Source organism: Rana temporaria, chromosome 3 (assembly GCF_905171775.1).
Source record: "Rana temporaria chromosome 3, aRanTem1.1, whole genome shotgun sequence".
Lineage (NCBI taxonomy): Eukaryota > Metazoa > Chordata > Amphibia > Anura > Ranidae > Rana > Rana temporaria.
Window position 1 is genome coordinate 60,208,127 of NC_053491.1, and position 21,842 is coordinate 60,229,968.

At 44.2% G+C, this 21,842-nt stretch overlaps 1 protein-coding gene across 3 annotated transcripts in view; it reads right to left on the minus strand.

Annotated features, from left to right (window-relative positions):
- SLC12A1 (solute carrier family 12 member 1) overlaps positions 1–21,842 on the minus strand; it is a 221,636-nt gene that overhangs the window by 121,563 nt on the left and 78,231 nt on the right. For all 3 annotated transcript variants that reach the window (XM_040342655.1, XM_040342654.1, XM_040342656.1), the window contains exons 9-12: positions 16,238–16,365; positions 12,705–12,789; positions 9,788–9,939; positions 5,917–6,024 (exon numbers count right to left, since the gene is read on the minus strand). In XM_040342655.1, coding sequence (XP_040198589.1) covers positions 5,917–6,024; positions 9,788–9,939; positions 12,705–12,789; positions 16,238–16,365 — 473 coding nt within the window. The remainder of the gene's footprint in view (positions 1–5,916; positions 6,025–9,787; positions 9,940–12,704; positions 12,790–16,237; positions 16,366–21,842) is intronic.

A 21,842-nucleotide genomic window follows, 5' to 3' on the forward strand; every position in this document is an offset into this window, starting at 1 on the left:
GACAATTGCACGGTCATGCAACACTGTACCCAAACTACATTTTTTTTATTTTCTTTCCATAAATAGAGCTTTCTTTTGGTGGTATTTGATCACCTCTGGGATTTTTATTTTTTGCTAAACAAACGAAAGAAGCCTGACATTTTTCTTAGTTTTTGTCATAACATTTAGTTTTCTCCTTCACTGATGGGCACTGATGAGGTGGCACTGAGGGGCACTGATGAGTTGGCACTGATAAGGTGGCACTGATGGACATTCATATGTAGAATTGATGGGCACTGATAGGCGGCACTGATGGACACTGACAGGTGGCACTGATGGGCACTGATGAGGAGGCACTGATATGTAGAATTAATGGGCACTGATAGGCGGCACTGATGGACACTGACAGGTGGAACTGATGGGCACTGATAGGTAGCACCAGGGCTTTTTTTCAGCGGGAACGCGGGGGAACGCAGTTCCGGCACCTCTTGTACTGAATGTATGTAATGGAAAGAGGTTCTGGGGTGTGATGGAGAGTCTATTGATGATGGCTGCTGGGGAATCTATTGTTGATGAAGGGGGGGTCAGTCATTGCTAGGAGGGATGTACTGTTAAGGGAGGGGTCTTTATTCCTGGCTGCTGGAGGATCTATTGATGATGGCTACTGGGGAATTTATTGTTGCTGGAGGGGATCTATTTTTACAGGGGGGTCTATTGTTGCTGGGGGTGGGTCTTATGTTGCAGGGGGTCAATCTTTGCTGGGAGGGATCTGCTGGCTGCTGGAGGGTCTAATGATGCTGGCTGTTGGGAGTCCATTGTTTCTGGGGTGGATCTATTGTCGCTGGGGTGTCCATTGTTGCTTTTTTGCCTTTCTTGTTATCATTAACAAATTCTATACAAAATGATACTCGTTTCTGTATTCTCTAAAAGGGGTGGTACTGGGAGGTGGATAAGGGGTGGAACCAAGGAACGGTGCTCGAAGGTGGGTAGGGGGTGGAGCCAAGGGTGACTTGGAAGGGAGGAGTTCCTGCATCTATTCTATGAGAAAAAAAGCCCTGGGTAGCACTCATGGGCAATGACAGGTGGCACTGACAGGCAGCATTGATGCGCACTGATGGACACTGATAGGTGGCACTGATGGACACTAATAGATGGCACTGATGGGCAGCACTGATTATGAGGTACTGACAGGTGTTACTGCTGGGCACTGAGATGGGCACTGATTGACACTGTTGTGGGCACTGATTGGCACTTTGATTGGCACTGATAGGTGTTTTGATGGGGCACAGACTGGCAGCTTATGGGCACTGATTGGCAGCTGATGTATCAATGTGCTAATTATCAGCACAGATCCTCCCTCTGACAGGCTTTCCATTATTTTGCACATGTGATTTGATCAGTTTCACTGCCTTAGTAATTACCACAGCTGTTTCATCACAGGGGAATCCTGAAAACATGACCTGTTGGGGCGCCTTGATGGCTGGCGTTGAGAAACACTGGTCTAACTAAACACATATGGCCTGATTTACAAAAGAAGTTTAAGGAATAGTGCCCCATTGTTGGTGTCAGTGGGAGAAATGGTGCCCCATTGTTGGTGTCAGTGGGAGAAATAGTGCCCCATTGTTGGTGTCAGTGGGAGAAATGGTGCATTAACATCATTTTTTGCAATGTGTTTTATTATGTACACTCAAACATAGATGAGGTGTCTGGTGTTTTTTTATGTAGCTCCTTCAACCGGTTCCCGACCGGCTCCTTTACATATATGCCGGCGGAATGGCACGGCTGGGCAGAGTAACGTATATATACGTCACTTTAAAAGTCCCGCCGTGCGGGCGCACGCCCCTGCCGCAAGCCCTGTGACCGTACCTGCGGGACCCGCGGACTCGATGTCCGCCAGTGTCCCGCGATCGGGTCACAGAGCTGAAGAACGGGGAGATGTCAGTGTAAAGTGTAAACACATCTCCCCGTCCTTCCTAGTGACAGGTCACTGAAGCACTCCCTAGGTCACACTTAACCCCTTCAGTGCCCCCTACAGGTTAACCCCTTCACTGCCAGTGTCATTTGTACAGTAATCAGTGCATTTTTATAGCACTGATTGCTGTAAAAATTACAATGGTCCCAAAACGGTGTCAAAATTGTCCGATGTGTCCGCCATTATGTCGCAGTCATGATAAAAATTGCTGATCGCCACCATTACTAGTAAAAAATAATAATAATAAAAATGCCATAAATCTATCCCCTATTTTGTAGAAGCTATAACTTTTGCGCAAACCAATCAATATGCTCCTATTGCAATTTTTTTTACCAAAAATATGTAGAAGAATACGTATTGGCCTAAACTGAGCAATAAAAAAGTATTTTTTATATATTTTTGGGGGATATTTATTACAGCAAAAATGTAAAAATATTGCATTTTTTTTTAAGTTTTCATCTATTTTTGTTTATAGCGCAAAAAATAAAAACCGCAGAGGTGATCAAATACCACCAAAAGAAAGCTCTATTTGTGGCAAAAAAAAGGACATAATTTTGTTTGGAAACCATGCCGCACGGCCGCGCAATTGTCAGTTAAAGCAACGCAATGCCGAATCGCAAAAAAGTCCTCTGGTCTTTGGTCAGCCAAATGGTCCAGGGCTTAAGTGGTTAAATTCACCCTAGGATTTTATTTCAAGGACAACCTGATCACATTTTAATAGAAGAGCAGACTCAATAACGAATGTTGAACACCCTTGAACACCTCTAACCTCATCTCACTGACTAGAACACCTGGGCCAAAATAGCCCTTTTTTTAGGATTTCATTCAGAATTTTCTAATTATTTTTCCATTAATGACTATTTATAAACCATTTGTCTTAAATGTTCTCCCAGGGCGAGGCACGGCTATTGCACACTCTAGGCCGTGCTGATCGTGGTTGTCTTCCCTGCCGCTTCTCGGCCTTTTGGCTGGGACTGGGTGTGGTATCTGTCCTTATCAGTTGTCAGCGGAGCGCTGAAGCACCTCCTACATGGGGAGGGTGGACGCAATCCAATGACGTCATTGCACCTGGAAGGATGGTTTCAGCAGGGACTACGCTGTGCTGCCCGACAGAATACTGGGGGCCGGCCCATGGTTGAGTCTGAGCCATCTGGAAGGGTGCTCCTGGTGGGGATGGGTGCTGCGCTTGGTCTTGGTCTTTTTGCCGAGTTCTAGTCTGGCCTTCTGGCTGGCTGGTGTAAGTGCTATCTCTGTCAGCGATCCGGTAGGAGGAGCTGGTAATGCCCTGGGATATGACGGGGCAGAGCCGTGCAAATCCGCCGGGTTGGCTGGCAGGGGTGGAGGGCTGCACTGGCCGGTCGGGGGGTCGGATATGGAACGAAAAGCCTATGGTGCATGTGCCCCTGGAGTGGCAGTCCAGGGGTATCTGAAGATCACTGTGTGTGAGGGACACATTGATTGAAGGATACCACGGTCACTGCACCAGATACACGCTTTTTTTAGCACCTGCCTCCTGGGCCGGGCCTTTTGGCTAGGACCGGAGGAATTTTTTATTCCTGGCCGGAGGGCCTGGTCATTGTTTCACCACAATGGCCACTTCTTTCACTCTCCTCTCCACTATCCCTTCCCCCACTTTATTTTATTTAAGCCTGTGTTTGTCACTTTTTTGTCTTTTTTTTTTGTTGTGCACGTTTTGTCTCACTGTGTGATTAGTAGGGTGCGGGTCCTCGTCGTCTTGGGAGTGGGTGGACATGGCCTTCTGGCTTAGTTCGCCTGCTCTCATGGGGTCTCCCTTCGGGGGAGCCCCACCTAGTACTGGGAGGGTTCTGTTTCGGCAGTCCCTCCGAGGAAGTTGGGTCCGTGTCGGCTTCGGTTGCTCGGACCACAGTACCTCAGTCCCCGTCTGGAGCCTAACGCCCCGGGGGATCAGGGTTTGGGTCCCTTTTCACAGGAGGACCACTTGACGTTGCACCCGTCTGCACGTTTTTGTGAACACTCTTTATGTGTGTGCACATTTTTTCTGCACCGGGTGGAGTTTTTTGGGTGTGTTCACACGCCATAGGCTTTTCAAAAAAAAAAAAAAAAATTTGTCTTTAATGATATGGCAAGTAATAAGACATTTCTGACATTTGTTTAATCTGGCATTTTTTTTAAATGTTATTATGATAAAAACAGATAAAGATCTGACCAAGTTTTAAGAGCCTCTAATGCAAATATTTCCAACATTTCATTGCAGTAGTACTTACCAAACACCCCAGGGGAACACCCCAGAAGCCTGTCCTGAAAGTTTAGCTGTTAGGCTCGGTTTACTGTGATGCGGTTTTGACTCCATTTGCAGTGCGACTTTTGTTGTAATTTAGATATGGTTTGCATAATCTATGAGGCTAAATCACACTGTGAATTGCACCAAAGTAGCACAGGAACCTTTTCCAAAGTTGCATCACATGGAGTCGCATTGATATAAAACAGGTACCGTTGAAAATAATGTGACTTTGCTTGTCATGCAATTCTCTGCAACTCAAGTCGCAACTGAAATTGCACTAGTGTGAACCAGGCCTTAGTGCAAATAAAAGATTATCACGGACAGTTCTCAATTTTGTTGTTTGCAAGTGTATGTAAACGACTCTGATCACACATAGGTAGATTCACAAAGAGTTAGGCCGGCTTATCAGTAGATAAGCTGACCTAACTCTGAATCTACGCCGGCGTTTGTTTAAGTGTATTCTCTAACAGAGATACACTTAAACATATCTAAGATAGGACGGCTTGCGCCGTCCTATCTTAGATTGCAATGTTTAGGCTGACCGCTAGGTGGCGCTTCCATTGCGGCCGGCGTAGATTATGTAAATGAGCTTTTACGACGATTCCCGAACGTACGCGAGCCTGCCACAGTCGATTAACGTAGTTTCCGTAAGGCCTTAGGCGGCCTAAAGTTATTCCACCTATGAGGTGGAATAACAATGTTAAAGTATGGCCGCCGTTCCCGCCGCGAGGTTCGAATTTTTTACGTCGTTTGCGTAAGTCGTCCGCGAATCGGGAGTTACGTCGTTTACGTCCGCGTCAAAATCAATAGGCCCGTATGGCCTACTTAGCCGCAATGCGCACTGGGAAATGTAGTCGCCCGGCGCATGCGCAGTGTCAAAAAACGTCAAAAAACGTGAGGTCAAGCCTCATTTCCATACAACACGCCCCCCTCCAAGTCATTTGAATTAGGTGCCCTTACACCCGCTGGTTTTAGGCTACACCGCCGTAGATTAGCAGGTAAGTAGATTGTGAATCACTACTAGCCTAACTAATTTACGGCGGTGTGGCCTAAAAAGGCTAGGCTAGGCCGCCCTAAATTGACGCCAATGTGTGTGAATCTACCTAATAATATCCAAGCAAACGTTCAAAATAAGTCCTGCATTTTCACTTCTGACCAGCAGATGGCCTGCAGGACAGCTGTTCAACTTGCAAACAACCGTTCTCTATGTAGATTTACTTTCCAACTTTCTAGCCCCATGCAGGCAGGGATCTAAGAAATATTCAGAGTACAGTAAAACCTTGGTTTGAGAGTAACTTGGTTTGAGAGCGTTTTGCAAGACAAGAAAAATGTTTTAATAAATTTTGCCTTGATATACAAGCGATGTCTTGATATAAGAGTAGCGTCATGTCACAACTGAGTATAAAAAAGAAGAGAGGAGCCTCTAAGTGTAGCAATATGGTTACATTTAATGAAGGTACAACATTTAGAAACGTATTGCTACACTTAGAGGTGCCTCTCTTCTCTTTTATACCCTGTAAAAAAAACGCTTTGATATACAAGTGCTTTGGATTACAAGCATGTTTCTGGAACGAATTATACTTGCAAACCAAGGGTTACTGTAAATGCATGGACTTCATATGAAACAGTGCACACTGTGCATCTTTATAAAATAAATATGGTCAATAGACAAGCAGAATGTCAGGAAAGGGTCTTCTCATACCTGAAATACTTTGGGTGCACTAACTAGAGATGCCAATGCAGAAGATAGAGTGGCTGAAAAAATACCAGCAATAATCAGAGGGCCAAATCCAGACACCATACTCATCACCTAAAGGAGAAAGGAGAAATAAATAATTGGAATCCTGTATATTGCATGTTTTATCTTTAATAAAATAAATACATTTATATACAGTATCTCACAAAAGTGAGTACACCCCTCACATGTTTGTGAATATTTCATTCTATCTTTTCATGTGACAACACTGAATAAATGTCACTTTGATACAATGTAAAGTAGTGAGCGTACAGCTTGTATAACAGTGTAAATTTGCTGTCCCCCCAAAATAACTTAATACACAGCCCTTAATGTCTAAACTGCTGGCAACAAAAGTGAGTACACCCCTAAGTGAAAATGTCCAAATTGGGCCCAATTAGCCATTTTCCCCTCCCCTGTGTCATGTAAATTGTTAGTGTTACAAGGTCTCAGGTGTGAATGGGGAGCAGGTGTGTTAAATTTGGTGTTATCGCTCTCACTCTCCTACTGGTCACTGGAAGTTCAACATGGCACCTCATGGCAAAGAACTCTCTGAGGATCTGAAAAAAAGAATTGTTGCTCTACATAAAGATGGCCTAGGCCATACAAAGATTGCCAAGACCCTGAAACTGAGCTGCAGCATGGTGGCCAAGACCATACAGCGGTTTAACAGGACAGGTTCCACTCAGAACAGGTCTTGCCATGGTCAACCAAAGAAGTTGAGTGCACGTGCTTAGCATCATATCCAGAGGTTGTCTTTGGGAAATAGATGTATGAGTGCTGCCAGCATTGCTGCAGAGGTTGAAGGAGTGGGGGGGTCAGTCTGTCAGTGCTCAGACCATACGCCGCACACTGCATCAAATTGGTCTGCATGGCTGTTGTCCCAGAAGGAAGCCTCTTCTAAAGATGATGCACAAGAAAGCCTGCAAACAGTTTTCTGAAGACAATCAGACATGGATTACTGGAACCATGTCCTGTTGTCTGATGAGACCAAGATACATTTATTTGGTTCAGATGGTGTCAAACGTGTGTCGCTGCAACCAGGTGAGGAGTACAAAGACAAGTGTGCCTACAGTCAAGCATGGTGGTGGGAGTGTCATGGTCTGGGGTTGCATGAGTGCTGCCGACACTGGGGAGCTACAGATCACTGAGGGAACCATGAATGCCAACATGTACTGTGACATACTGAAGCAGAGCATGATCCCCTCCCTTCAGAGACTGGGCCGCAGGGCAGTATTCCAACATGATAACGACCCCAAACACACCTCCAAGAGGACCACTGCCTCCTTAAAGAGCTGAGGGTAAATGGACTGGCTAAGCATGTCTCTACCCTATTACGCATCTGTGGAAGGTAGAGGAGCGCAAGGTCTCTAATATTCACCAGCTCTGTGATGTCGTCATGGGGGAGTGTCAGAGGACTCCAGTGGCAACCTGTGAAGCTCTGGTGAACTCCAAATAATGGCGGCCACACTAAATATTGACACTTTGGGCCCAATTTGGACATTTTCCCTTAGGGGTGTACTCACTTTTGTTGCCAGTGGTTTGGACATTAATGGCTGTGTGTTGAGTTATTTTGAGGGGACAGAAAATTTACACTGTTATACAAGCTGTACACTCACTACTTTACATTGTAGCAAACTGTATTTTCTTCAGTGTTGTCACATGAAAAGATATAATAAAATATTTACAAAAATGTGAGGGGTGTACTCACTTTTGTAAGATATTATATATATATATATATATATAAAATCCCTTTTAGATTGTGCTGACAAACAGAGTCCTCTCATTCCTTTTGTATTGAACGGTATTGCAACTGTACTGTACAAGTTGTTGGTGCTCTATCAATCCTAAATAATAATAATAATAATAAAATTAAAGTATTTTACTGTATGGCATAATGTATTTTATCATACAAGCTAATAGATATTACTTAGATAAAATGTATTCATTTAGCAGAAAGCTTTTCATTTTAGTTTATGTTCCAGCCACAGCTTACTCTTCCTTTAAAGCTACATGCACATGGGTGTGTTTGCCCATTCAGTGTATACAGCTGCCCATAGACATAAATGGGTGAAGGCAGCTGTATGCAGCTTTGTGTCACTATTAGCACACACTCACAGATATAATATCCTGAATACAGGTCGTGTGCGTTCAGTACATTACATTTCTAAGCATGTGTTACTTTAAACTAATAAAGGTGCATAGCTGCATACAGCCGCCTTCACCCATTCATGTCTATGGGTAGATGTACTTAGCTCCAGGACATCCAGAAATATGCAGCGTGTTTATGCTGCATGAGTGAGGCCCCTCTCACACGGGCGGTATAACGTCTTTTTAGCGCCGCTACACCGTCGTATTTACAGCGATATTCGGTAAACACACCGCTCCTATACCGCTCCAAAGATGTGGCTAGCAGGACTTTTGGAGCGGACCTGCTAGCGCACCGATTCAGTGTGAAAGCCTTCGGGCTTTCACACTGAAGATTGCAGGGCACGATTTTTTTAGGCAGTATGGCAGCGCTATTTTTAGCGCTAAACCGCATGAAAAAAGTGTCAGTGTGAAAGGGGCCTTAATGCACTCATGTGCATGAAGCCTTAAAGTGATTGTAAACTATCACCTTGTGAAACAACCTATTCTGTTTAAAATAGAAATTAAAGGCTAAACATTTGTGTAAAGATATAAAAAAGTTATAATGACCTTTTTTTAACCTTTTTTATACATATTAACATTCTCTCTGTTCTCAGGTGCATAAGAGCTGGGGAAGAAGAAACAGCAGGACACTGATCTTCCCAGTGAATGGCTGTGCTGGGGGGAGGGGGGCGTGTCAGGACAAGTCTGATCATTGGAGGAGAGCATACTGAGTTCCCAGCATAGTTAGAGAACTGACCACAGTGTGTTCTTCTGCTTAGTGTGGTTAGTTTTTTAATAAGAAAGCAAATGGACTGGCAGGGACACTAGGGATTTTATACAAAGGAAGCAATACAAAGTGAACAGGAGACTTTACCATACAAGTACATAGTAGAGCAGGCACATATCGGGAATATGAACTGTTGGGGTGACAAAGACGTTAGTATATTTTTAATATACAGCGGAACCTCGGGTTACAAGCATAATTCGTTCCAGGAGTACTCGCATATCAAAGCGAGTTTCCCATTTGAAGTCAATGGAAACAAAAATAATTTGTTCCGCATTGACTTAAATGGCATGCAAAACCGCATTTGGCCAGAGGTGGGGGGCTCCGGAGAGCCTCGGAAACACTTGGAAAGGGCCGAGGACACCTCGGCTGAACTCGGAAAACCTCGGAAAGGCTCAGGGACTGAGTATTTCTGAAATTTCCATAGCATTTCCGCTCGACTCCGCGCGCCCCCCCCCCCCCCCGCCTCAGGCCAAACGCAGTACTGCACACCACTTTGGCTTTAATCCTGCTCGTTTTGCGAGACAACACTCGCAAACCGAGTTAGGATTTTAAAAAATACAGTGCTCGTGTTGCGAAACGCTCATTAACCGTGTTAATCGCAATCCGAGGTTCCACTGTAATGCCACTTAAAGGAAGACTGCCCTAAAAGGGCTTCAACCAGGGTAAGCTTTACTGATGATCCTTAGTAAGCTACACCATTTAGGAATGGAAACAGTTCGTAGGAAAATATCACATAATTGGTTATTGAGGAAATGAATCTAAACAGTTTTGTTATTATGAATTATATTGACCTAAAGGCACCACTGAGAAGCTAAACAGAAAGTTATTGGCAATAATGAAAAGATGCAGTAAAACCCTCCATTACGTTTTATACCTCGTACAATGCCATTGTTATAGCGGATCCCAGTGATCAATACTCACCTGCATGTTATTCATCAGCCCGTAGTTACATTTCTGAGTTTCACATATGGAGAAATCATAGCCGAGTTGGCAGGCGGCGGACCCGTTGCAGTATAAGGCGGAAGAGATTGTGTCATTGATGTTCCCGGTGGCGTCACGTACTACTGAGGCAGCTTCAGAGAAATATATTACATTGTTATATGTGTTACTATATTCATCATTATTGTAATCAACAAATAAAGAGAAACGTAACCATTGCTAACACTGTAACTGTAAAATCTGATATGACTGGAAATGTATTTTTGCTGATCTACTTTACCTCATGCAAAGATGAAAGACCTACATTTTGTTTTGGGTCAAAAACAATGGGGCAACCTGTTCAACGCCCAAACACACAGTGTAGGCAGTGATTAGGGATGAGCCAGAACCTTCGAACGGACCGAACGTTCGCGCGAACATTTAGAACCCCATTGAACTCTATGGGACTCGAACTTTCGAATTCAAAAGTGCTCATTTTAAAGCCTAATATGCAAGTTGTTGTCGTAAAACGTATTTGAGAACCCGGGTCTTGCCCCAGGGAACATGTATCAATGGAAAAAAAGTTTTAAAAACTGTCTGTTTTTTCAGGACTCCTGAAAAAACGACCGTTTTTAAAACTTTTATTCCATTGATACATGTTCCCTGGGGCAAGACCGGGTTCTCAAAGACATTTTCACAGGCATACTATAGACACCCAGCAGGTACAATATTTAAAGGGATTTTTCATTTTTTTTTTATTTAAGCATCATTAAAATCACTGCTCCTGAATCTTTAGGTGCAAACTACAGAGCACATGGCCAGTACACACCAAGTAGCTTTAGGTGCAAACTACAGAGCACATGGCCAGTACACACCAAGTAGCTTTAGGTGCACACTGCAGAGGACACAGGCAGTAAACCACGTAAGAATACTGCAGCTAGCACAATCACCTGCCTGCCAGTAAATTAGGAAGAACTGATCTAGCTAAACTATACAGTGTATAAATATATGTACAACACCTGGGATGTATATATATCCTCTACACACTGTAACATTAACTGATTAGCCTGCCTGCCTGCTCTATCTACCTGCAAAAAATGACACTCTCTCTGTCCTCTCTTAAAGCGGGGGTTCACCCGAAAAAAATGTTTTAACATTAGATTGAGGCTAATTGTGCGAAGCAGAATCGGGTGTTTTTTTTTAAATCAATGCAGTACTTACCGTTTTAGAGATAGATGTTCTCCGTGGCTTCCGGGTATGATCTTCGGGACTGGGCGTTCCTATTTGATTGACAGCCTTCCGACGGTCGCATACAGCGCGTCACGAGTTGCCGAACGTCGGTGTGGCTCTATACGGAGCCTGCGCGCCGACGTTCGGCTACTTTCGGGAACTCGTGACGCGCTGTATGTGACCGTCGGAAGGCTGTCAATCAAATAGGAATGCCCAGTCCCGCAGCCCATACCCGGAAGCCGTGGAGAACATCTATCTCTAAAACGGTAAGTACTGCATTGATTTAAAAAAAAACACCCGATTCTGCTTCCCACAATTAGACTCAATCTAATGTTAAAAATAGATTTTTTGGGTGAACCTCCACTTTAACCAACGCAACACACTACACAAGGCCGACCTGCAGGCGGCAGTTTATAGTGTGGGGCGTGTACTAAACCCCCTGAGCCATAATTGGCCAAAGTCAATGGAGTATCTATCCGCGCGGCGTAACGTATTAATAGCCTTTGCTAAACCAAAACACCTAACCATGGACAATATGGCTTGACCCCAGGGCCTTATCAGAATGTGACTTTTGGATCTGGTTTGGTGTTTGGAAAACAGAAGTTAACCAGTACCTCCAAACCTGCACTGAAAAGGTCCAATGGCCAACACATGACTGCCCATGTGAAATTGTGTATTAGGGTTGCATAAGCAGCATTTGTTATATTAACTAAGTGGAATGGATTGTGAACGCGTCTCCAGTGTAGCAGAGCAAATTTCCTCTTGTCGTCTTCTCCCATCACTGCCTACACTGTGCATTTGGGTGTTTAACAGGTTTCCCCATTGTGTTTAACCCAAAACAAAATATACTGTAGGTCTTTCATCTTTGTATGGTTAATATGTTGGCTCTATATATCTAAACACAGCCGTTTAATTGTCACATTTACAATCTATTTTAAGACACTTAGGTAATAGAACCCCAGCATTTGAAGTTACATTAAAGTAGATGTAAATCCTCTCCTATACCCGGTGAAGTGAACAGCCTCAGATGATACACAGAGATGAAACAAATCTCCCTACATAAGTTTTACTTGTATACCTGCTGTCTTCAGCGTTATATATTCTTTATAAAGTTTACATCATGTGACAGATTCTCTATTCCTGTTCAACACTGAGTTCGAAGTCCGGGCATAGAGCCAAGACAGCTGATTGGCGGAAAGGCACCCCCCCCACACACACACATGGGCAAGGAAGAAACAAATGTGCAGAGCTGTGCTCTGACATATAGCAACCTCCCAGCACACAAAATTCAGTCTGGTTTTATCTGCCGTGTGGGAGAACTTGTCAGAAGTTATCGTGCTGATAACAGACGAACGGAGCAGGGGAAAGCCATGGGAATCAGTGCTTTGAAGAGAGATAAGAAAACACTGCACATATATGTGCCAAGCTCAAATTTCATGTATCTGGTTTACATCCACTTTAAAGAAAATGTCTGAAACACTAATGAAATAATTTTGTATGCAATGTGAATCATTTTGTAATTCACAGCAAACTACCTATTGAAATCTTCTTATAAAGGACTTTCTAGAGGTGTGCATTGGCACCAACAAACATGTCATCATATCTAATAGCTAAGGGTTCCTTTACTAATACAAATATGAGTGATACAAGGGGATTATAACACATTACAAACCAATTGGCTGGCACTCACCTGCACAAATAGCTACACCCAGATAAGCAATAGTTGTGATAATGATGGCAAGCATGGTTCCCTTGGGTATAGCACTTTGAGGATCCTGACAAAAACATACAAATGTGACTTTAGTAACAATACCTGAAAATGTGCATTCGTACTTTTACTGTATGTAAGGCCCCGTACACACGACCGAGTTTCTCGGCAGAATTCAGCCAGAAACTCGGTCGGAGCTGAAATCTGCCGAGAAACCCGGCCGTGTGTACACTTTCGGCCGAGGAAGCCGACGAGGACCTCGGCGAGGAAATAGAGAACATGTTCTCTATTTCCTCGTTGTTCAATGGGAAATTTCGGCTCACCGAGATCCTCGGCGGCTTCACAAGGAACTCAACGGGCAAAACGATGTGTTTCGCCCGTCGAGTTCCTCGGTCGTGTGTACGGGGCCTGAGATATCTCTTTGCCTTGTGTGCCTAAAATGGCCTACTGTGCCAACATAATTGTAATTATAATTATAATATTACTGCATATATATATATATATATATATATATATATATATATATATATATATAATTATAATAATTGTAATCCTATTACTGCCCCTTTTTACTCTGGCCGGCCGCAGGTATAGGCTTTTGCACAATTTCAAGCAGGACATATAAACTAAAGAGAGCTTTCATATTGAAATAGTAATTTGCTTATTATTTCTTATTATTTTTGCCTTACAGGTTTATAAAAAAGGAAAAAAAAACAGCATGGGAAAAGCCTGCTGACCTTCTGCCTTAAAGGAAAGACTCAAATTTTTGAGAAAATAAATAAATGCGCATGATTTTGCAGGTACACAAATGTGTATTTATTACTTTTTTACACCAGTAAACCAGGGGTAGGCAACCTGGGGCCCTCCAGCTGTTGCAGGACTACATGTCCCATCATGCCTCTGGGAGTAATTGTAACTGCCAGCCATGCAAGCGATCAGGAAACAGAACGCAGGTGCAGTGCCAGGCTCCTGCAGACACTCAGTATAGCTGTCTGCCTGTACCCCCCGCCCCCCCCCCCACCCGTACAGGCAAACTGGAAGAATCAATGAACCAAGAGAGCGCTTATCACCTTATTCATAGTCCATTGAGAACTACAAGGCATCTGCTGCGGTGGAAGAAGGGATTTGTAGTTAATTAACTCGCAGAACTGTGTGATGAGTGATGCGGCTGTCTGGGAGGCGCTGCTTGTAAAATTGTTACAGTGGGTATGGGGAGAGGATCCCTCGCCCGCTGTCAGAGAAGGGGAACAGGGGTGTGTGGGGAGCGAAGCACAATAACATATTACATGTTACACCCTATATCTGGATGTAACATGTATCAAGTTACAAAATGTGAACTTATCATTTAAGCCTAAGTGCAGCCAGAATAAAAAACAAAACAAAAAACCAGCACAAGGGATATGGACTTGATGAACTTGTGTCTTTTTTTAACCTTGCCTACTATGTAACTTACAGTCAGTAGGATGTGTCCATGGTGCTGATGTCTCTTTTATTGGGTGAAATCCTCCTCTGTCTATACCTTCTCCTACCCATGCTGGCATACACTTTCTTGTGCGGTGGGGGTTAATAAAACAAAGGGGCTGTCACCAGATCTTACCAAAAGTGCCCAACTATGCCTCCCTTTTTCTACCCAGCTATGCCATTCATAGAAGCTATACTACAGCTTCTATGAATGGAAAATGATCTATGAATGGAGGATGAGCAGATAGTTGATAGGTCCGCCCCCTCCATTTATAGATCCTGTTTCATTCATAACTAGGCTAATAAAGTAGGCATAGTTGGGCATTCTTGATGAAAGCTTGTGGCATTCCTTAAGTTCTATTGACCCCCACTGCATCAGAAGATTACAGCGGCAGGTCTGTGAATGGGGAGGATTTCACCTAGTAGAAGCGGGAATCAGCACAAGGGATGTATCCTATTAACTGCCAGTTATGTGCTGATTTTTGTGGTTTTTATTTTAGCTACTCTTATGCCGCGTACCCACGATCAGATTTTCTGTCAGAAAAACCTTGGATGGTTTTTCCGACGGAATTCCGCTCAAGCTTGACTTGCATACACGCGGTCACACATAAGTTCTCTGAACTTTCATCCATCAAGAACGTGGTGACGTATAACACTACGAGGAGCCAATAAAATTAAGTTGAATGCTTTCAAGTATGCGTCAAACTGTTTCCGGGCATGCGTCGAAAGTTTGCGCGTCGGAATTGCTACAGACGATCGGATTTTCCCATAGGAATTTTTTCCGTCTGAAAATTTGAGAACCAGCTCTCAATCTTTTGTTGGCGGAAGTTCCAACAGCAAAAGTCCGATGGAGCATACACACGGTCGGAATTTCCGTTCAAAAGCTCACATCAAACTTTTGCTGTTGGAATTTCCGATCGTGTGTATGGGGCATTAGGCTTTAAAGCCCCGTACACACGATCTGACCTTTGTCCGACCAAATTCACATCGGAATTCCGGCGGAATTCCATCGGAGGAAAAGAGAACATGTTCTCTATGTAAACTTTGATGGAATTCATCGGAATTTCCGATGGAATTACTCCCATGGGGCATACATACAGTCGGAATTTCCGATGGAAAAGGTCTGTCTGACTTTTTTCATCGGAAATTCCGATCGTGTGTACGGGGCATAAAGAGTTATTTCACTTTTGCAGCCAAATTGGGATACCTACTGTATTTTTCTGGGTAAAGCGCGCACCGCCGTATAGCGCGCACCCCCAACCTAGAAGGGAAATTTGAGGAAAAAAGAAAATACTTACAGTTTGAATGCCCCTCGTCGGCGTCCATCGGCGGCCTTGTAATCCGTCTGCGACCTCGGTGGAGTCCTCCCTGCTTCTGAGCCGATCCCCGCTTCCCGCGCTGTGTTTGAACACCGCCGCCGACATATACCGAGCGCAGTACACTCGGGTACACTCGGCCACGCTCGTCTCCACTCGCATAGGAGGCGGAACAGGGCGTGACCGCGAGGGGAGCCGAGCCTGGCCGAGTGTACCCGAGTGTACTGCGCTCGGTATATGTCGGCGGCAAGGTTCAAACACAGCGCGGGAAGTGGGTATAGGCGTATATCGCGCACCCATGATTTTCCCCTTATTTTAAGGGGAAAAAAATGTGCGGTATACGCCGATAAATACGGTACTTTGTATTTGTTACATGTAGTTTACCATTTTAATTGCTGTTTTCTGATAACGCCAACTTAGCTCTCTTTATAAGGGGGAGCTGGGTTTGCTATAATGAACCCTGTCTGTACTATTCTGGCAGATCTCATTATTAGTTGCAGACTTACTCTAAACTTGTTGAGAGATGCTTGCAGTATGTCAAGACACTTTTTCTTAAGAAACATCTTAAAGGTATGGTTTTTTTTGTTTTTTTTTTAGGCGTGCTGTGCGAATGGGAACCCACAACAGTCATATAGCAAAGTTTTCTCAAATTCTATTGTAAAAGTGGAAATTCACTTTAAGCACTGGTTTGTCTTTTTCATAACTGCAACCGACATAGAAGAGACCAAATCAAAGTACCTCCAAGTCTCCTGAAATATTTGCGCCTGCAAGAATTCCAGTAGCTGCTGGGAAGAAAATGGCAAAGACAGAGAAGAAGCCTTCTCCACTCCTGAAGTCCGGTCCAAAGTTTTCAGCAAATATTGAAGCTGTAAACAAAGAGTATGTGTTTATTACTTTGTAACCCTCACACATGGAAGTGATAAATAAAGATAGTGGTCAGTAAGGCTCCATTCACACCTGAGCGTATCGATTTACTGGTGTTTTTCTGGCTTTTTTTTATGCTTTTTTAATGCTTTTTAGAAGTGTGTTACAAGCATTTTACAGCTTCAGGAATTTTTTTTAGCCAATAGAAAGCACCAGGGGAGGAGAAGGAGAGGAAATTAAGGATGTAAAGCTGCTATTTGAGCATTTCACAAGCATTTTTCTGCTCAAGTCAGGCATTTCTATTGAAGTCTTTGGGGCCAAAAACGCTTGTAATCTGCCCAAAAAAAAGGTCATGTACTTTTTTGAGCTTCAGGCGTTTTGCTTCAGGTGACAAAATGCTCATATGTGAACAGGGGCCATTGAAATGAATGGGATTTAGCTTTTTGGGCATTTGGAGCTTCAGAGCTGAAAGTTTTACAAGCTGAAAATTGCTCAGGTGTGAACAGGGCCTTATAGGTAGCAGGAACAGTGAGTTAGAGAAGAGATTACAGTCACTTGTTATGTTTATGATGCAACTCCAACATAGTAATATAGTCTATGGGGGTTATTTACGAAAGGCAAATCCACTTTGCACTACAAATGCAAAGTGCACTTGAAATTGCACAGAAAGTGCACTTGGAAGTGCAGTCTCTGTAAATCTGAGGGGTAGATCTGAAATGAGGGGAAGCTCTGCTGATTTTATTATCCAATCATGTGCAACCTAAAATGCTGTTTTTTTTTTCATTTAACCCCTTCCCGACCGCCGCATGTATATATACGTCGGCAGAATGGCACGTACAGGCACATTGGCGTACCTGTACGTCCCTGCCTCCGATCGGGACCCCCCCTGCTACATGCGGCAGTCGGATTCCCTCGGGGAGCGATCCGGGACGACGGCGCTGCTATTCGTTTATAGCCGCTCCGTCGCGATCGCTCCCCGGAGCTGAAGAACGGGGAGAGCCGTATGTAAACACGGCTTCCCTGTGCTTCACTATGGCGCTGCATCGATCGAGTGATCCCTTATATAGGGAGACTTGATCGATGACGTCATTCCTACAGCCACACCCCCCTACAGTTGTAAACACACACTAGGTGAACACTAAATCCTACAGCGCCCCCTGTGGTTAACTCCCAAACTGCAACTGTCACTTTCACAATAAACAATGCAATTTAAATGCATTTTTTGCTGTGAAAATGACAATGGTCCCAAAAATGTGTCAAAATTGTCCGAAGTGTCCGCCATAATGTCGCAGTCACGAAAAAAATCGCTGATCGCCGCCATTAGTAGTAAAAAAAAAATAATTAATAAAAATGCAATAAAACTATCCCCTATTTTGTAAACGCTATAAATTTTGCGCAAACCAATCGATAAACGCTTATTGCGATTTTTTTTCCAAAAATAGGTAGAAAAATACGTATCGGCCTAAACTGAGAAAAAAAAATGTATATATGTTTTTTGGGGATATTTATTATAGCAAAAAGTAAAAAATATTGAATTTTTTTCAAAATTGTCGCTCTATTTTTGTTTATAGCGCAAAAAATAAAAACCGCAGAGGTGATCAAATACCACCAAAAGAAAGCTCTATTTGTGGGGGAAAAAAGGACGCCAATTTTGTTTGGGAGCCACGTCGCACGACCGCGCAATTGTCTGTTAAAGCGACGCAGTGCCGAATTGTAAAAACCCCTTGGGTCATGTAGCAGCATATTGGTCCGGTCCTTAAGTGGTTAATGTCCCCCTCAGATCTACAGCGACTGCACTTCCAAGTGCAATTTCAGGGCATTTTCAAGTGCACTTTGTACTTGTAGTTTGCACTTGTAATGCAAAGTGGATTTGCCTTTAGTAAGTAACCCCCAATGTGTTATTATCAGTGACTCTTCAATCATGGAGGGTGGTTTGTATCTACCAACTGCCTTAGAAATGTGTACCGCCATACACAGTAAATTCAGATTCTGGGATAAAACAGTTTTAATATATTAAAGCTGAACTCCAGGATAAGCAAATATTGTCTAAATATAAAAAGCATGTGTATTCTTCCCTGAGTCTCGTGTGCTTTAGAGCCCTTTCACACTGTGCCGCCTCGAGTGTCGGTCGGTAAAACGCCGCTATTTTTAGGGGGCGATTTACAGTCGGATTTGCAGCGCTTTTGGTTTTACTGACGCCCTTTTTCTGACGCCCTGCCCTCAGGCTTTCACACTGGAGTGAATGGAGCAGCTGTTTTAGGGCGTTTTGCAGGCACTATTTTCAGCACCATAGCGCCTGCAAAACGCCCTCAGTGTAAAAGGGGTCTTATGTATTTTCTCCAGATCTGTGTAGTAATCCAGTGTAAGACTTTACCTGTAATAAAGATGGCTCACTGCTGATCCCGTTCTATGTGCAGGGTGACTGGTCTTTCTATTCGCCCCTCCTGTATTTTTCAGTAGTCAGCCTATAGTGGGTGGAGCCTGCTGGGCCCCTCCCTCAGATCTGCTCTCCGCACAAGCTATGTACAGCACAGGGATGATGTCACAACTACTTAGAATAGAATCTGGGTTTGCGGAGGCATTTGGTGCACACAGTGGATCTACCGTATATATTTTGTTTTTATCGTGGAATATAATAAAATAAAATATTTTTTAGTCCGAAGTTCAGCTTTAAAAATAAAAAATATTATTACTCTTGAAGTACATGTAAACCCAATAATTAAAGGGTTAATGGAGTTATCCTTTTTTAAAAACACGAAACTGTAAATGAACTCAGAACACCCTCCCCACACCTTGTGGCCTTGCTGTACTTACCTCCCTGGATGATTATCTTTTAGTGTCCATGCTATCCTATGTAGCAGACTGGGCGTGTGAAAGCCATGCTCTTCTCACCCTTCTTTCTTCTGGGACAGCTTAGAATGATTCTCAATGATCAGAGTGGTCACATGTTGGCACTGTTCAGTGCCGCTCACCACATGATGCTACAAAGCCTCTGGGTTGTGTACTGCATTTTTCTGATGGCCAGACTGCATTACTGGCTGCGTGGGCAGCAGAAGACAATCAAGGATGGGGATAAATGTAGCGGGGACCCGGGTTGTGTGATAATATGGTCACAATGGTATGTCTGTAACTCTGAAACCTAATTGTACACCTGCATTGTCACACTGGTTTCCGATGGCGACTACAAAAAGCCATTTCAATGCAGCCATGGTCCACTGTTGTCAGGAAACCCACCTTGAGACATGCTGTGCTGCCATTGCAGCATGTTGCCGGAAACTGACTGCAAAGAGGTCAGCAGCACATAAATGCAACAAAAGATAAAATAAAGGCTAAGACAAATATTTTAGTTGTTAACAATGGCAGTTGTTTATGCTACACAGTGCTTTAGCCAACGAAGGCTGGTGTTCTGTCGAGAAGTGGCTGCTATCGAGAAGTGCCCGGGGCTTGCGCCGCAAGGAACAACACAACAGCTGATTTTTATGATTGTCAGATTGTGCCACGCGCTGCCGAGGCATGTTCATGTCGGTGAGGGGTGGATTTCTACATGATGGGGGTGGATTTTTAAATGATGGCCAAACAAATCTGAAAAACAAATCTTTTTTGCTATTCTTCCTGGATGCTAGCGGGACATGTTTAGTCAACTGAAAGGCGGGTTTAAAAAGATTTGTTTTTCAGATTTGTTTGGCTATGGTTAAACACTCTGCTCCCATCTTTGCAGCACTGGCCATCATTTAAAAATCCGCCCCCATCATGTAGAAATCCGCCCCTCAGCAACATGAACATGCCTCGGCAGTGCGCAATACAATCTGACAGAAAAATGTATTCGGTCGGCTATTGTGCTCAGGCGCCGTCTCGCCAACACAACAGCTCTGTACTGCGCAAGTGCGGCGCATGTGCAGTTGATCCCGGGCACTTCTCGATAGAACACTGGCCATAGGTGGTACGAATCTCGGCTGGTTCTGCAGGATCTGAACCTGAACCTCTGAGCTGTTGTGTTCTGAGGCCCCGTACACACGTCCGAGGAACTCGACGGGCAAAACTCATCGTTTTGCTCGTCGAGTTCTGTGTGAAGCCGCCGAGGATCTCGGCAAACCAACTTTCCTCATTGAACAACGAGGAAATAGAGAACATGGCAGAATTCAGCTCCGATCGAGTTTCTGGCTGAATTCTGCCGAGAAACTCGGTCGTGTGTACGGGGCCTGACAGGGAGACGGCCCCCCACACCAGAACACTCCGATCAGCACTTTCCGCCATTGGCTGAGAGCACTGATTGGGAGTTGGTCGGCTGCTGGATTTCCATCTTGCTTGTCCGACAGAACCAACAGACCGATATACACATGACCAGGATGTCGGATTTTTTTTTTTTTAACCACCCATTGTCTCCCGACATTCAGGCTGTGTGTACAGGGCTTTAAAGGGTGGGGGGGGGGGGGTGCAAATTTCCTTCCTGGTTGATTTACTAAAGCTGGAGAGTGCAAAATCTGGTGCAGCTTTGCATGGTAACCAATCAGCATTTAACTTCAGCTTGTTTAAAAATCCAGTTGACCCCCCCCCCCCCCCCCGGCCATTTCTGGTATTTTTTGTTTACATGTAACAATCAGTATTGTTTTGCTCGAAAATTTCTTAGTACAGTAAAACCTTGGTTCGGGAGCATAAATCGTTCCAGAAACATGCTTGTAATCCAAAGCACTTGTAAAAGAGAAGAGAGGTGTCGCAATAAGTTGCTAAATGTTGTACCTTCATTAAATGTAACGGTATTGCCACACTTAGAGGCTCCTCTCTTCTTTTTTATGCTCAGTTGCGACATGACGCTACTCTTATATCAAAACATTGCTTGTATATCAAGGCAAAATGTATTAAAACATTTTGCTTGTCTTGCAAAATGCTCTCAAACCAAGTTACTCTCAAACCAAGGTTTTACTGTAGTTGCCAAAGGTAGTGCAGAGACTACTTTTGGGAATTGGTGCGACGCGGCAAAGTCGGTGTTGCACCGATTCGGACGGTGTCGCTGCCGGCAATAGGCATGTCAAAACGGCAATGCCAATCTGAACGTGGGCTAAAAGAGAGCCGACTGTGGGCTCTAAACAAATGCAGCTGCAGGCATCAACCCAGTATAACCACTTGAATTCCAGTGACATACCGGTATGTCACTGGTCAGCTATTGGTTATGCTTTGACAAAAAAAAAATGGAAGCTGATTGGTTTCTATGCGGAGCTACTCCACAAAATGTCATTCAGTCTTCTTCGGGCTCTTTCACACGGAGCGGACCGTTTCTGGGTCAGCTCCGTGTGTCCGCCAAAGCTCAGCGGGGATCCCCGCTGAGCTGTCGGCGGATAGGGCGGTCCCCGCACACAGTGCAGGGACCGCCCTGTCTCTGCTCCGCTGTCCCCTATGGGGGACCGGATGCAGACGGACCGTCTGTCCGTCTGCATCCGGTCCGTTCCGCCGAACGGAACAAAAATAGGGTTTCTTCCGTTCG